The sequence below is a fragment of the Periplaneta americana genome, chromosome 9, assembly GCF_040183065.1.
Source record: "Periplaneta americana isolate PAMFEO1 chromosome 9, P.americana_PAMFEO1_priV1, whole genome shotgun sequence".
Lineage (NCBI taxonomy): Eukaryota > Metazoa > Arthropoda > Insecta > Blattodea > Blattidae > Periplaneta > Periplaneta americana.
The window spans coordinates 94,276,796-94,292,112 of NC_091125.1; the positions used below are offsets into that span (position 1 = coordinate 94,276,796).

Here is a 15,317-nt window from a genome sequence, read left to right on the forward strand (position 1 = left end):
TGCAGCTGTATCCTTACAAACTTACTGTTGTGCATGCGTTAAAGCGCCCAGGCGAACTTCGCGTGTTGAGTTCTGCCGGTGGTTTCTGAGTGAAATGGAATCAGGACTTTTGGATCCTCAGTTTTTCATTTCTTCAGATGAGGCCTGGTTCAGCCTGTCAGGGTATGTTAACTCACAGAAGGTGCGCCATTATGCATCAGTAAATCCCCATGAGTACTTGGAAGAGCCGTTGCATAATCTCGAGATTGGTGTTTGGTGCGCAATGTCAGATGTAAATATTACAGATTTTCCGGGCTAGTTTTATTTTGCCCACCCTGTATTAGTATGTTACCTGTCCTCTTGCAATGACTATCAACCACAAGCGTCGCTAACATTGACCAGCCAGTAATATGACAGTGCAGTGCCATGTGCATTACTTTTCGTACACATTATGTACAGCAGTGGTCATCAACTGATTTGCACTGTACATCTCCCTAACTCGCTCGCTTGCCCCGAACAACTGACTGCGGTAACGGAGCAGACAGAGGTTCCGGCAGTGGCGGTGTCTCTGTTGTTTAATGAGCAAGACATTGGACATGACTTGAATAAATGAATATTAACTTTATTATTGCATTAGAATATATATGTATTATATATTCTAACATAATGAAACATTAAATAGCGGCAGCACAATCATTACGTATTACTGGCACAATTTCAATTCAATACTTAATATTCGAATTAATAAAAACCTTGTATGTATTTCTAAATTAAACACTGATTGCCACTACATACATAAATATGCGTTAACTAAATCATGAACATAATGAATGGTACTATTTTGGGTTTGAAAGGAGATAAATAATTGAAATGAGAAACTATAAATTGTTTATGAAAGAAACAGAATAAAAATAAATATTACTACTATTTGTGAAACACGAATACTCAACAATGGCAGCGATTTTTCGAGATTTTTGGATCCTCTTTTCACCCACCAACAATACCAGTTCCAGCCAAAGTGTTGTCCTTGGATGTACAGTAGTTCCTTCACATGTGAGTATTTTGTCGTGGTCCTTGCTGTCTTTCACATGTCCCTTATCGTGATTATGTTTTCTTTATTATGGTCATTGTTGGCATTGTAATAGTCCTTATCGTCCTCCTTGCTGCTTTTGTTATGGTGCTTAATGAGTATTTGTTGTCTTTGTCATAGTCCTTATCTTGGTAAATTTCGAAGCCCTTATCGTGGTCCACGTCCTGGTATTTATCGTAATCCTTGTCGTGGTGTTTGTCGTGTTTCTTGTAGTATATTATCATGGTGCTGATTTTGGTCTTTATCGCGGTCCTTGTTGTCTTTCTAATAGTCATTTTCGTGATCCTGGTCCTTTTAATCTTTATGGTGGTCTATGTCGTGGCATAATCATTGTCGTGGTGTTTGTCGTGTTTCTTGTATGTAACTATGGTCCTGATCTTTGTCATTGTCGTGGTCCTTGTTGTCTTTGTCGTGGTCCTTACAATGTTCCTTGCTGTCTTTTCCATATGTCTGCATTTTTCATTTCAAAATTAATATTATTTTTGCACCTTGGCGAATGACTTTCCTGTTACGCGGTATATTTCTATCTTTCATTAAAGTAAACGATCAAGGACGTAAAATGATACCTGCACCAGATAACTGATAACATTTTGCACTGGTGTGCACTTTGGAGTAGGATGAAAATAGGCCTACGCATGCACGACCGGATGTCTTCCTGGCTACGTCATTATCGAGTGAACCGCACTGTAGAACTTTAACTTCCGACGACCAAAAGTCGTCTCATTCTTTTTAAGGGGAACTGTATATATATATTTTTTTTTTCATTGTGAATTGTACAGAAATTTGATTTCCGCGTAGAGGGAAAAACTAAAATATTCCCTACAATCACTTGGAACGCAATTTCGCCGTCGTTTTATGTAACCGTCTATGTGACAGTACAGAGTATAATTTTTCAAAAGGAAGAAAAAATTAATTAATCATCAATAGACCTACACAGATCCTCGATGATATCATATTCACCAAAGTTTTCTACCGAATTGTCTAATATTCTTCTGTAAGCCTATTGATATTTAATTACTTTATTGTTCCATCTAAAAAAATAATTATTATTCTCTGCATTATCACATAGGAGGTTGCATAAAATCAAAGACGATGTTTTCCTATACTATTATCGTTATCGAAACTCGTATAAACGAGTACGTACTGTATTTCTGAAAAGACGCTGGTTAGAAAACGGAAATAGTTTTGTGTTCGGACCTGTTTAGAGACACAGTATCTAATTGTGTTAAAAACCGTGACCTCCTATCAAGGAAGTTTGAAGATTTTATTGAAAGAAGTAAATTCATAAAAAACAAAACAATTGAGAAAGAATATTAAGAAAAACATTAACTTATGCACCGACAGTGAGTTTGAGGGCTGAAGGTGACGAAGCAGCCGCAGAATTATTAACAGATATTACAAACAACCATTACACCTTTACACCTTCGTGGGAAAATTGGTAAAGAAACGCCCCACAAAAAAGTATCCAGAGGAAGCCGTGTCTCTTCCTAACTTGTGAAAATTTGTCAGAGTCAGTACATAAAACAAAACAAAAACATAGTAGGCAATCACCGCCACGATTTATATTCATATTAATATATTGTTTTATATTATTAACAAATCTGCTTGCTGTTAAATCATATTGGTAACCAAATGTTAGTGCCAAATAAAACTCCAAAATTCACTTAATCGTCCTAACTCTAGAATCATGCAGCTTATACCGGAAAAGGAGAGAAATTACGTTAATTGTATTTTCTATTGCAATTGGGGTTTCGGTGGGAGTAGCGGTCATTCTCAGTGTATTCAAATTTGGAGTGAATCAAATGTCACTGATGATAGTTTACCTATTATGCAACCAAGCTCGGAATAAGATCGGTGAGTTTGGGAACTATCTCGTACACTTGAATTCCGGCCATCAGCTCTCCCGCTCGCTATAGTAGCGCCGCCAGCCCACCCTATTTCAAACTTGGTTGAGTAATGTGTCATCTCTGTTGCATTCATCACTATGTAACATAACACTGATTTCATAGAACTATGAATCTGAAAACTCACCAATTGATGGCTTGAATATCACCACAGGACAACTGAGGTTACTAGTTTTCACTGTATGTTCTGCAATTGATTTCGTGAATGTGTATGTATTACACCACTGACCCAAAAGTCTGTTGGAAAAGAACAAACAACAAACAAAAATTATCTTTCAATTTTTTTACTGTTCTTTAATTCAACCATTGAGTATTACATATTTCAAGCCAATATAAATATGCGAGGAAAGATACTAAATTTTAAATACAAGATCGTTTCTTCCTGGTTGTTCTGCTACTGTTTACCTGATTTTTAAATTACGTACAGTAGACTTAATGTAAATTAAGATCTATCGCATAAACAGACGCTTAGAAAAGTCATCTAAACAGTACAAGATGTGATAAAGAACTCAAGACAATCTGTGTAGAAGTTCACTATATCTCCCAATTTTACACAACGTTTACACAGAGACTTAGGTACTCTATTCCTGCAGGTTAATTTAGCCTTAAATGACACTTTACACGCAAAATAGTATCTGAAAATAAGTGAGTACAAACCTAATCCACAGGCAAAGCCTTGTAGTGGTGCTTAGAGTAGTCGCTGTCTTTGCCGTGGTCCTCATCGTAGTCCTTGTTGTCTTCCTCATAGTCCATATCATGGTCCTAGTTCTTGTCTGATCCTTATCGTGGTCTTTGTCTTTCTTCTTTTCGTAGTCCTTGTTACATTTCTCGTGGTCCTTATAATGGTCCTTGTTGTCTTTGTCATGGCCCTTCATTTGTCATTTCATAATAACATTGATTTCCCTCTTTGGTAAGTGACATTTTTCCATACGGTTTCTTCCATACTTTTATAAAAAAAATCACGGACGTAATCAGGGACCTATCAGAAATGAACTGATAACTGGTAACAATTTGGCTTATATATAAGAAATTTATTTCGGATGCATGGCTATGTCGATATCGTGTGAATCGAGCTATAAAACTTGGACTTTCGCATCACCAAGACTCATCTCATTATTTTTTTGGAGGGACTGCACATTGTGGTGTTTAGGAGAAATGCACTTTCAGTTTCTCTTGTGTTTGTTACTGCTTCTGTGCTGCATAACTGTGCAATAGAATACTTTCAGAATATGTTGTAAAGTGTTTTAGTGTTGCTTTTACTTTACACCCATTCTGTATACACAATTAGCCTACAGTACTTATGAATTGCCCTGTGTAATTATCATGTCATCATCTCTTTTTGGAAACCGCAACACATCTAGCAATTTGAAGTAACAGACGCAATATATTAAATATCGAATTCAGGAAATATCCATTCGGTTACAAATATTCAACACGTGACAGGAATACCCAACTCACTTGGGTGTGATGTTTGTGAGTGTGTCATCATTCAGGCACTCCGTTAGCTTTATGGCGTGCTCAGCGGTCATTGGAGGATCGTAGAAAACTTCCTCGATGCATTGCTGATAAGAATGGGAGTATACGGTCGACAAGTGAATCAATACCTTAAAAAAGAAGAAGAAAAGTATATTCTTGTTCAATTATTATCCACAGAATGGCTCTCAGCTTTCAATGCTCGGATTTGTTGAGTTGGCTAGAGTTTTTGTTCATCTCTGTTATTGTTGGGCATTCCCCATTTATTCTTAAGCTATTCTGACTGTGTACACGTAGATCAATTTATTTTGAACCAACTTAAATGAACAACACTGATTTGGTTACGTTTTCTTGAGATTTGGAGCTGTACCTTGAGGTTAACACACTCCTTGCAGAGCTGCATAAGGTGCAAGGTAGCTCTCACGTTGATATATATGCCCCTTCTCAGATGTTCGTCAAAGCGCACAGTGGCCGCCAGATTGAATATCACGTCCAACGAGTCCACAAGCTGCTGCCTGTCGTGGGGGCTAAGTCCCAGATCCTTCTCTGCGCAGTCTCCCCCGATCGCGATGACCTTGTCCTTGAACTCTGGTTGCTCCGATCTCAATCTGCCAAACATCTGTAACAATAATCACAACACAATGAATATAATACAATGGATAAAATTTCGCTTTACTTGAACAATACTAAAATGCAAAACCCTTGCATGTGACGAGAATCAAAAGTAGATCGCTACGACATAGTAATATCGCTGGAGTAGAGAAAGAGAAATCAGTTCCCCGTTGCGTTCCCGCTCGGAGACTGCCCTACAGTGTCCTCTTTGTAATAATTGTAGAGAGGGAACGGATTGAGCTAAAATTATGTTTTCTTTTTTTTCGGGCGTACTTAGAAAGACATTTCGTTTATACCTGACAGAGTAATGAATTTCAGAATTAAATACATGCCCGAGCGCCAATTGTCCTCCTTGACAGCAACACTTCTTGGCTAAGCAACGTTGCACTCCTCTGATTCGCGGGAGCCGTGAAGAGATTCAAGGTCAATGTAGGAGGTTTCCCGAGAAATGAGTTTCCCTTTGTCACAATGTGCGGACAGCGTTATTTTTGACGTCGATTACATCTTACTCTGGACCAAGTATGGGCATCCTTTTCGGGATCCGTGGTGAAACGAAAAATGGCAGAAATTTAAACGCTTACTATAACAATATTATGACGCACAATCGAATGCTAATGTTATTAGTAGTTAGGCCATGAACCAATGTAACTTGTGTGACCACGTCCAATGACACTACATCTCCGTATGAGGGCGACGAAGTTGCGTATAAAATTAGCCGTGCTCGTGATCTCTCTCGGTAATATCTTAGCATCGAGAGTAGCTATAAAACTATGCAACCACTTGTTTGTTCTGCAATATTAAAGTAATAATATAGAAATACAATAAGCTTTAAGCAAACCGTATCTAGTGAAAAGTTTGTTATAAACTGGGGTTAATTTCGGAATGTTGCTAAATATGAAGAGAAAATATATTGCATGACCTTCATTGATTACTTCTCTCATCATAGGTTCATGCTCCCCGTTTGTAAAGAGAAACAAAAATAAAACATCCAGGTTGCAGTTTCATTCCGGTAGAGAGGAGAATTTTGTTTTTATTTGATCTCGTTGCCTCAGATTTCTTATTAACAGTTCAATTTCACGTATTGAGGATGTTTACCTGCAAAATATCTTAGGATAAAGTCACCTAAGTACTGAGAACATATTCGTATTTGAAACACATTCAGCAAATAAATACGTGTTGTTTAAGTGCTAGAGGCAAATATTCACTCGAACAAAAGTGATCGCGCGGGGGGGGGGGGGGGGGCGTGCGTGGGCGAGTGCGTGCGTGCATACCCACTTGCGTGATTCGAGTTTCGCATACAGCACTGTGATCCATTTTCAAGTTTCACACCACTTCGGCGGAGCACGTTATGCATAATGCGTATCTGTGAAGAGTTATGTCGTGTACTAGGGTGAGTGTATGTGTAAGTGTTCTGAGTGTATGTGCAGGTGTAGTGTAGGAAATGGATGAGGATGCTGATGAAGGTGAGGAATGGAGAAGGGGAAACCCGGTGCCGGCACGTAGCCTACTCCTGTCGAATATCACCAAAGGGGCCGCCAGGCTTAACGTCCCCATCCGGCAGAGGAATCACTATCAGCAGTGACATATGCCTTCCCTCATACGCACTGCAGAGAGATTTGGGATTTAACTCAGGCATATTGGTGCTATAGCTCCAGAGCTAGGAAGTTGGTACCAAAAACTGTTAAGTTGTGTGAGTTTGGGCTATATCTCTACAGAATGGATAGTAATAGAGCATCTCTCAATGTCAGTGAACCAGAACGATAAACATGTACAGCCGGGTGGTAACCAAACATGTGCTCCAATCTTCACGGCCTTAGAACAAGAAAACAATAAACGAATAATATTTAAAAAATATAATTTGTTATTATAAAATATCGTAACTTCCAACCTAAATTAATTTACTTATACACACAAATAACATACAAAGTATACAATTATGATTCTAGCCTCATTATAACAAATGACAACGAACGTTTTCATTTTATCAAAACAAATACTCCTTTTATGTTCAGAAAAAAAATAATTGTCTTCGAAAATATTCGTTCTACGTCACAAGATGTTAATTGAGCAAATCTGAAATATGATACAGTATATCTTACTATCATCAAATGAATAACTATTTTGTGAATCTAATAGTGTATCTGGTATCTGGCACAAAATATTAAACCCTATAATTGTTTTCAAGAAAATTTTTCATTTCTATTGTAATGGCAACTAGGTAGTTCGTATCGTAATTCCGCTGCTGAACTTGGACTATAACACAACCGAATGCATAGCGGCACGAGACGTCAACATTTAACGAAGAATAATCCAACAAAAAATAAACGTGTTACACACTCCTCTTTGCGTAATTATCATTTTAATAACAGATGAGTTTACTTTTTTGGAATCATGCATAATATTAACATTACGTAAATAATGCAATAATAACAGAATAGCTCACTTAGTTCAAAACCTAAAATATTAATATAAATTAACAATATTTTTCAAACTATTCACAACTCTAATCTCCACAGAATGATATTATGCATTGTTTATGTGAACATACTGTGTATCATCTGTAGCGAACGGTAGCAGGGCAAGGCGCGGGTGACATCTATACTCCTCTCTGCATTCAATTGAAATCTACTGCTTTGGTACGAACTTCCTACCTTGGTTATTGCTATAGCCTAGACAGCGGTTGAATATACAAGTCATGCAATTTACAAAGCAATTGCGGGCTTAGTTCCTTAATTTTGTACATTTAATGCCTCTTCAGACGGAGCTCCTTAATTTAACAAGACAGTTTCATGGTTAAAAGAATAAGGAAGCGAAATTTACTTACCGGTTCCTCGAAGAGCTCTTTTATTCTGGTCTCCTTATCTTTCCCCTTCTTACTTCTAACAAGCAAGTAAATAGAGTTGATATTTGGACAAGATCGAAGGAGCTTTTCCACGAGTACTTTACCCATAAAGCCAGTGCCCCCTGTTATGAAGATATTTGTACCCCTGTAGAACTTCTGGATCACGGAGCCTCTATTTTCTTCAATCTCCATGATTGAAATGTCGGCCCATGGCCAAGTACAGCTAGTTTTGACAAAAGCAGTCTATGGAAAATGGGCATATAGCTCAAACAGACATTCCTAAAAAAACTACTACTAAACTTCTGCTGTTCAAATTAACTGTGTTTTCATAATTTAGTTGAAGGACACACATAAGACACACGCAATTTGAAGCCAACGCAAATATTTTCTTTATTTAAACATGTAGGGCCTTATTCATAGACATTCTTAGCGCGGGCTTCCGATGGATGATCAACGAACTAACGTTTTTCGTATTCGTAAACCACTGTTAGCGATATGATATGATATGAATCCTGTACAAGTAAACAGTCGATAGCCGGGCTAGTTTAGCACGCTCGTAGCGCGGGCGAGCGAAATGTCTATGAATAGCACCCATAGTAAGACAAAATATATTTTCTCACTGCACCTCCACGTATTTCGCACCATAAGAAACTCTAAAATATATATAGTGATATAAAGCAACATAGGAACAATACTAGGGAAATTGCAATCATTATGGAGTACGTACAATTTTTGTATGTGAATAACAATTTCATCAAACGACGTCGGGAGTGTGTGAATGCAGACGGACACCACTTTGAACTACTATAACACAGGTTAGTACTCTTCATGCAATACAAATATAATTGTAAGCATGCTATTATTAATCAAAGTTATATAATTAAAAACACACAAGATCGATAATGACTCAGTCTACGCTACCTTACACGCGTGTTTCCGGTCCGGAACCCTAGCCAGACTAAATGCTATGTACAGGTACTTCGATTTATACAAATTCGTATAAAATAGCTATTTTTATATTGTAATTGTTATTTTATTATCTGATGCTTATCCAGTTCACTGCGGGCTAAAACAAGGAGATGCACTATCACCTTTACTTTTTAACTTTGCTCTAGAATATGCCATTAGGAAAGTCCAGGATAACAGAGAGAGTTTGGAATTGAACGGGTTACATCAGCTCCTAGTCTATGAGAATGACATGAATAGGCCTATGTTAGGAGAAAATCCACGTACTATAAACACCAGTATCCGTTTTAAAGTTATTAATTTCAAGTTTTCAGAATATGGAGTCATTAAGGGGGTGGCTACCGATTCTCTCACTCTGTTAATTTTTTTTTTTTTCCGATTCCCTCCGAAGCAGTAATTGTAAATATACCGATTCCCTTCGCGCCAAAAAGGAGCTATTGCAATTAAATACTCCGATTCCCTCAAGTAAATTCTGGCTGGCTGGGTCAAGTTTTGTCGTTTCCATCTCGGTCTGGTGGAGACAAATTCAGAGTTTAGTATTGAAACGTACATACAAAGACTGTAACTCGGATATTGCTAAATAACTGACACACTTATTTGGACTAACATATTTAGACCCCACTGACGTCCGAAATTGTTTCGCCGATCATTTCATTTCACAGATCCTAATTGTGAAAAAGTAAGAGCATTCTGTGACTAACACAAAATTACATAGATGACGAAGTTCTTTCCCCACCAATTCTATGGGCTGAAAAAATGCTACTGCAATTCGAAGGATTAACGCTTGTGAAAGTTTCCACACAAAATGTAACAGTTCCTTTAAACGTCACACCGCAACATTTTCGTGTTTTTAGATGTTTTATGCAAAGTACAGACAGATACCAAAATTAAAATAAGTTCTGCCGTTATCCACCCAGGTACAACTACAAAGACTTATAAACAAAAAATGAAATATTTAAAAAATAAAATTGAACAATTACATAATGGCCAGATCAATCTTTCGCAATATTGCAATGCCACATCCTACAAAGCTCTTCTCAATGTTTATATATAGAAGACTAAATACACCAAGTGTATGGATTTGTTATTTCAGTTATGTCCTTGACAATTCGAAATCAATCAATCGACATCATCAATTAACATGATTTTTTAACACACCAAGGGTATGCATTGGTTATTTCAGTTATATCCTTGACAGTCCGAAGTCTGTGTAAAGTGTCACGGAAAATTATGTGTCTGGTTAAGACATGGAGGGAATCAGACAGTCCGCAGTCTATGTAAAGTATGACGGAAAATTGTGTGTCTGGTTAATATGGAGGGAATCGGACTACACTGAATTCAAACAACGAAAAATTGGGAGGGAATTGGGCTGTACCCTTTTTGGGAAGGGAATCGGAACCTCATTTTTGGGAGGGAATCGGCGTTCCCCGCATTAAAGCAATATTGATCTTATGCCCATTTTCCTTAAAGTCGTAAAAGCTTACACATTTTGTTTGTCATGATTTGAATTCCAAGGACTATGGGAATTACCTGCAGTAAAACTGGTTTCATTTCATAATAAACAGCTAAAAAAAACTTGAATATAAGTTATTAAGAGTTAAATATAAGACGGCATGGGATTCGTGGAACGTTTTAAGTGGTTGTGTAATGGTATGGGTTTGGATGTTTGTAGATTGTGATGTGTATGAAATAAAGATAATTATGCATGCTGTGTTGGAGGGTTGCATCGAAGCGATCCCGCTAAGAAGCAAGATGCGCGTAGTGTTTTATAAAAATAGTAACAGACAACATAGCCTAATATTTTTCCAAATGACTGCCCGATTACACGATCTAAGTTAAACATTTTCGTAATTATTTACCTTGCGGTAGCTTGGGTTTACCGTATATGGCACATTAGCCTGCTAGTAGTATCTGCTTGTGGGGATCGTATTACACTGAGTTTTAGCCGCCGCCGGCGTGTATTTTCATAATATTGCCAGTTAACGGTAAGACAAGAAGGAAATCTGATCGACAGAGAAATGGAAGTACAGCACTGTCCTCATCCCGCATACTCTACCGAAATCGTCGAAAGAATAGAAAACAGCAATCATTAGACCTTAGATATTAGGAGAACTGTCTATTTTGTTTCTTAAGCATTAATTTAAAAGTTTTAAAATATGTGCATGTTACATGGAAAATCATGAAAATTTATAAAGGTATAGCCTATAATAATAATAATAATAATAATAATAATAATAATAATAATAATAATAATAATAATAATAATAATAATAATAATAATAATAATAATAATTCGTGGCGCTACAGCCCGTGAAGGGCCTAGACCGACCAGCCGGCTGCTGGCCTCACGCCCACATGTCGAAGCAGAGGTGGACGATCATCCAACCAGAATGGAGGTATCGTGTGGTTAGCACGATGATCCCCCCAGCCGTTATAGTTGGCATTCACAACCGGATTTCGCTACCTATCGTAGCTCCCCAAGTGCATCACGATGCTGGGTGGGCGCCTGTCCCATACACTGGCCGAAATTTCATGAGAAAATTTCTTCCTCCATGAGGACTCGAACCAGCGCGCATTCCGTAACCCAAGTCCTAGGCAGGATGCCTTAGACCGCGACGCCACGGCGCGGGACAAAGGTATAGTCTAGTGCCCTAAAATACTCATTTGGGGCTTTAGTACCTAAAATGCCTATTTCCAAATATATTTGTTTTAATTTTCATTTTAAAAATGTTTACCAGTAATAACAACAGAAGACCCAAACTCAAAAATGCACATTCCTTCATGTTTGTGCTGTCTACACTGTTCACAATATGGTATCACATTAATAACAATCAATAATTTGTACCATAGCTCAGATAAACACAAGGCACTTTACGTCCTTTTTTACCTAGGGAGGCAATTTACCGTCTTCGGTTTACCTAGGGACCTACTATATAAATTAGTCGAATATCATAAAATTCTTTATATTTGACAAACTTAGTGAGGCAAAGATCACCTATCTGAAATAATTATGTTACAGGAACGTTAAACTTGGCAGCTCCCATGGTGCTATTCGACAGGAGTAGGCTACGTGCCAGCACCGAGTTTCCCCTCCTCTCTTCCTCGTCTTTATCATCATTCTCACCCATTCCCTATACTACAGTCACATATATACTTACCCTAGTACATGCCATAACTCTTCACACATACACATCATGCATAGAGTGGCCCGCCGAAGTGGTGTACAGCTTGAAAATGGGTCACAGTCCTGCCATCTATCCGCTATATGTGGATCCCGAATCACGCAAGTGAAGTGGGTAGGCATTGGATAGGCACATATATTTTAAATTATACGCAGTTGTTCCAGAACTTCTCAATTATTTATCAGGTAACCAGTAGTACTGCAATCAACATACAACCGTGAGGACTCAGATTATTCCCCTGAGTGTTTTAATTTCAGATAGAGATGTCTGCAGAAAAATCATCAAAGAATACGCTCATGCGACAGTGGCTACTGGAACTCTCAGGAATTACTTATGAAGGGAAAATATTTTTCTTTTTTTCGAACACTGCAACAAATAGCTATGTACCTCCATTCTAAATTGTATAAATCAATGACTTAAAACACAGTTACTGTATGTCCATTTTTGGTTAAAATTCAGATATGGTGATATGCTGATAGTATGAGGCTAAACCTTAATTTTCCATAAATATTGTATTGTATTGTACGAAACGTTATTAATATAACAATTATAATTTGTTGCATTATTTCTGTAAGATGTATGCGACAGGAACAATTTCTTTCAACGTTTCCCGAAAGTTAGGAAAAGTGGACATAGGCTATAATATCTGTGCCGTAAGCTCGAAATTGTCTCTAGCTAGGTTCTTTAAAGTTTTTTTTTAATTGGGTTATTTTACGACGCTGTATCAACATCCCAGGTTATTTAGCGTCTGAATGAAATGAAATGAGTCCGGGGTCCAGCACAGAAAGTTACCCAACATTTGCTCGTATTGGGTTGAGGGAAAACCCCGGAAAAAACCTCAGCCAGGTAACTTGCCCCGACCGGAAATCGAACCCGGCCACCTGGTTTCGCGGCCAGACGCGCTGACCGTTACTCCAAAGGTGTAGACTTCTTTAAAGTGATGCCGTCTTCTCATAATACACTGTTAATGAATACTACGAGTATTTATGATTTTATGCATTTTGTTTTTATTTATAAATTTGATTACTTTCTACAGTCATTATAAATTTAATACATTTGTGCAAAAAACTGTCTAACCCTAATTTCTTAAAATATTAGATCAGTAGTCGTCAGCACTCGTTGAAATGGGTAAATGGTAAGAAGTATATCGTAATATGCACCGTCGTGTGGAAGGGAGAGGTAGAAAGCATAGAGCATCTCTTATCCGGGGGTAAGTGACGCTATCCCGAGGGTACTCTGCGCTGATGACCGCTGATCTAGGTCTTTATCCTGTCACGCAGGCAGTCTAGGTTCGAGTCCCGGTCAAGCATGGAATTTTTATAGGAAAATTCCTAAGTGACACTACAGTAGTTGCGGTTAAGGTTAGAGTTAGGGCTTTTCTAGGTTTACCCATGTTACATATCAAGATCATTTCGTCCGAGTTTTAATACCGTCTATATAAATGTATAGTATCGTCTGCTTCGAAAACTAGAGATACAGTAGCAACATACATAGAGAACCTTAGCGTAGTCAGCTGATGTGGGTTGGGAATGCGCCTACTTAAGGAACTGCAGTGACCCATCTTCAGTAATATCATCCGTGTCAATAAGAGATAGGAAGCCGCATCTGTGACCCCAGTGCTATCCTGCTGGTCTCTCACTTAGGGGTTCAAATTCGATACCCGGCCAGATAGTGATAGAATTTATGGTGGACAAAGCAGACGTCGCGGAGCGTTTTTCTAGGGTACTTCCGTCTCCCCCTTCTCCTCATTTCATCTGCCATCTGCAACAGTTAAAAATAAGCTGAAGTGAAGTCTTAGAAGTATACTGAGGATCACGTAAGAGTTATTCCTAAAAGACTAATTTGGTCGTCTCTTCAGTGTTGCCAACTAATACTAGATATCACCAAAAGAGGATAAAATCACACAATGCCATGTACTATAATGATAATAATAATAATAATAATAATAATAATAATAATATGGTATTAACAAAAACGATGTCTTGCTTATTTACCACATCTCATCTTTATGTTGGTGAGGTGTTTTCTAAAAGGTTCAATAAATTATGAAAGAATATATTCTTCTTCTGAACCTCTCGCACATTATGTTAGTAGTTAGTAGATTAATGTATGATCTAATATTAAAATGTATTTCGTCTGACAACATGAAATTCATTGCTTTGATTAAACAGTTTACTAATCACAAGACCTAACCTAAAAATGTATTTTGTTTGATCACGTGAAATGATTAGTATGAATTCCGAAAACGAATGCCACTTTGAAATGTATGCTGTAGAATATTTACTCCATTACTGTAATAAAAGTCTAAACACAAAAGAAATTTTAAAATATGAAATGATATTTCTATCGATTACTCAAGGGCATGTATCAGACGAAATATGTTATATTTATTTACACTTAGCCTACATGACTCTAATTTTGAAATTGTAACCACAACACATACAATAACTATTATGTATTAATATTAATACTAATATTAATTTGCCAAACTTTCAGAACGACCCCGAGGTTCACTCAGCCTCCTATAAAATTGAGTACCGGGTCTTTCCCGGGGGGTAAAAGGAGGTCAGAGCGTGGTGCCGACCACACCACCTCATTCTAGTGCCGAGGTCATGGAAAGCATGGGGCTCTACCTCCATGCCCCCCAAGTGCCTCCATGACATGTTACGGGGACACCTTTACATTTTACCTTTTACTGATATTAATTAATTATTAGTATTTACAAATTTCAATAGCTTCCAGTAATGGGCTCAGAAATCTAGAACAATTTGAACTTCCAGAATTTAAACTTCTGACAACGTGTGTCACTGCTGCCAACATAACAGTTATAAAATCACTACCAGTTGTAATACAGTATTTCTCAGTACCGAAATTCGAAACGAAGTTGGCAATAGGAAATTCAACCTGCAACTAGAAAATCACCATAATCCACTAGCTTGTGTAGTAATGAGGTAAAAATGTTTAGGTTTCACCCTTGGGGTATTAAGTAAGCTGACCTGTACTATAGATCGTGTTTCCAAAGTTAGAAAGGACTTGGAACTCCGGGCCCTGCGACTTTTCAAGTACTGTTCTAAGGAAGGGACCCAGCTATGTCAGGGCTGAGGCAGAATTGTCTACTTGTGGACATCAGATTCACGAATTCCAACTCGGTCCACCTGTTGGACTTGGTCAATCATCGCGTATAGAATGCACAAAAAAACCAAAGTGAACCTAAATCAAAGGATCCATCTCGAAAAGCAAAGCAGGGATTTGAAAATTGACCGTGCTGC

General features: G+C 37.8%; 2 protein-coding genes across 7 annotated transcripts in view; one reads left to right on the forward strand and one right to left on the reverse strand.

The window, feature by feature from the left end:
* Window positions 1–11,074, reverse strand: part of LOC138706264 (fatty acyl-CoA reductase wat-like) — a 30,228-nt gene extending 19,154 nt beyond the window's left edge. The window contains exons 1-4 of one of the 3 annotated variants that reach the window (XM_069835348.1): window positions 7,883–11,074; window positions 4,817–5,065; window positions 4,432–4,577; window positions 3,101–3,210 (exon numbers count right to left, since the gene is read on the reverse strand). In XM_069835348.1, the coding sequence (XP_069691449.1) occupies window positions 3,101–3,210; window positions 4,432–4,577; window positions 4,817–5,065; window positions 7,883–8,092 (715 nt within the window). In that variant the 5' untranslated portion in view covers window positions 8,093–11,074. The remainder of the gene's footprint in view (window positions 1–3,100; window positions 3,211–4,431; window positions 4,578–4,816; window positions 5,066–7,882) is intronic. The other 2 variants (XM_069835347.1, XM_069835345.1) reach the window with 2 other exon arrangements.
* Window positions 1–15,317, forward strand: part of LOC138706266 (uncharacterized) — a 149,780-nt gene that overhangs the window by 12,958 nt on the left and 121,505 nt on the right. The gene's annotated exons all lie outside the window — the stretch shown is intronic.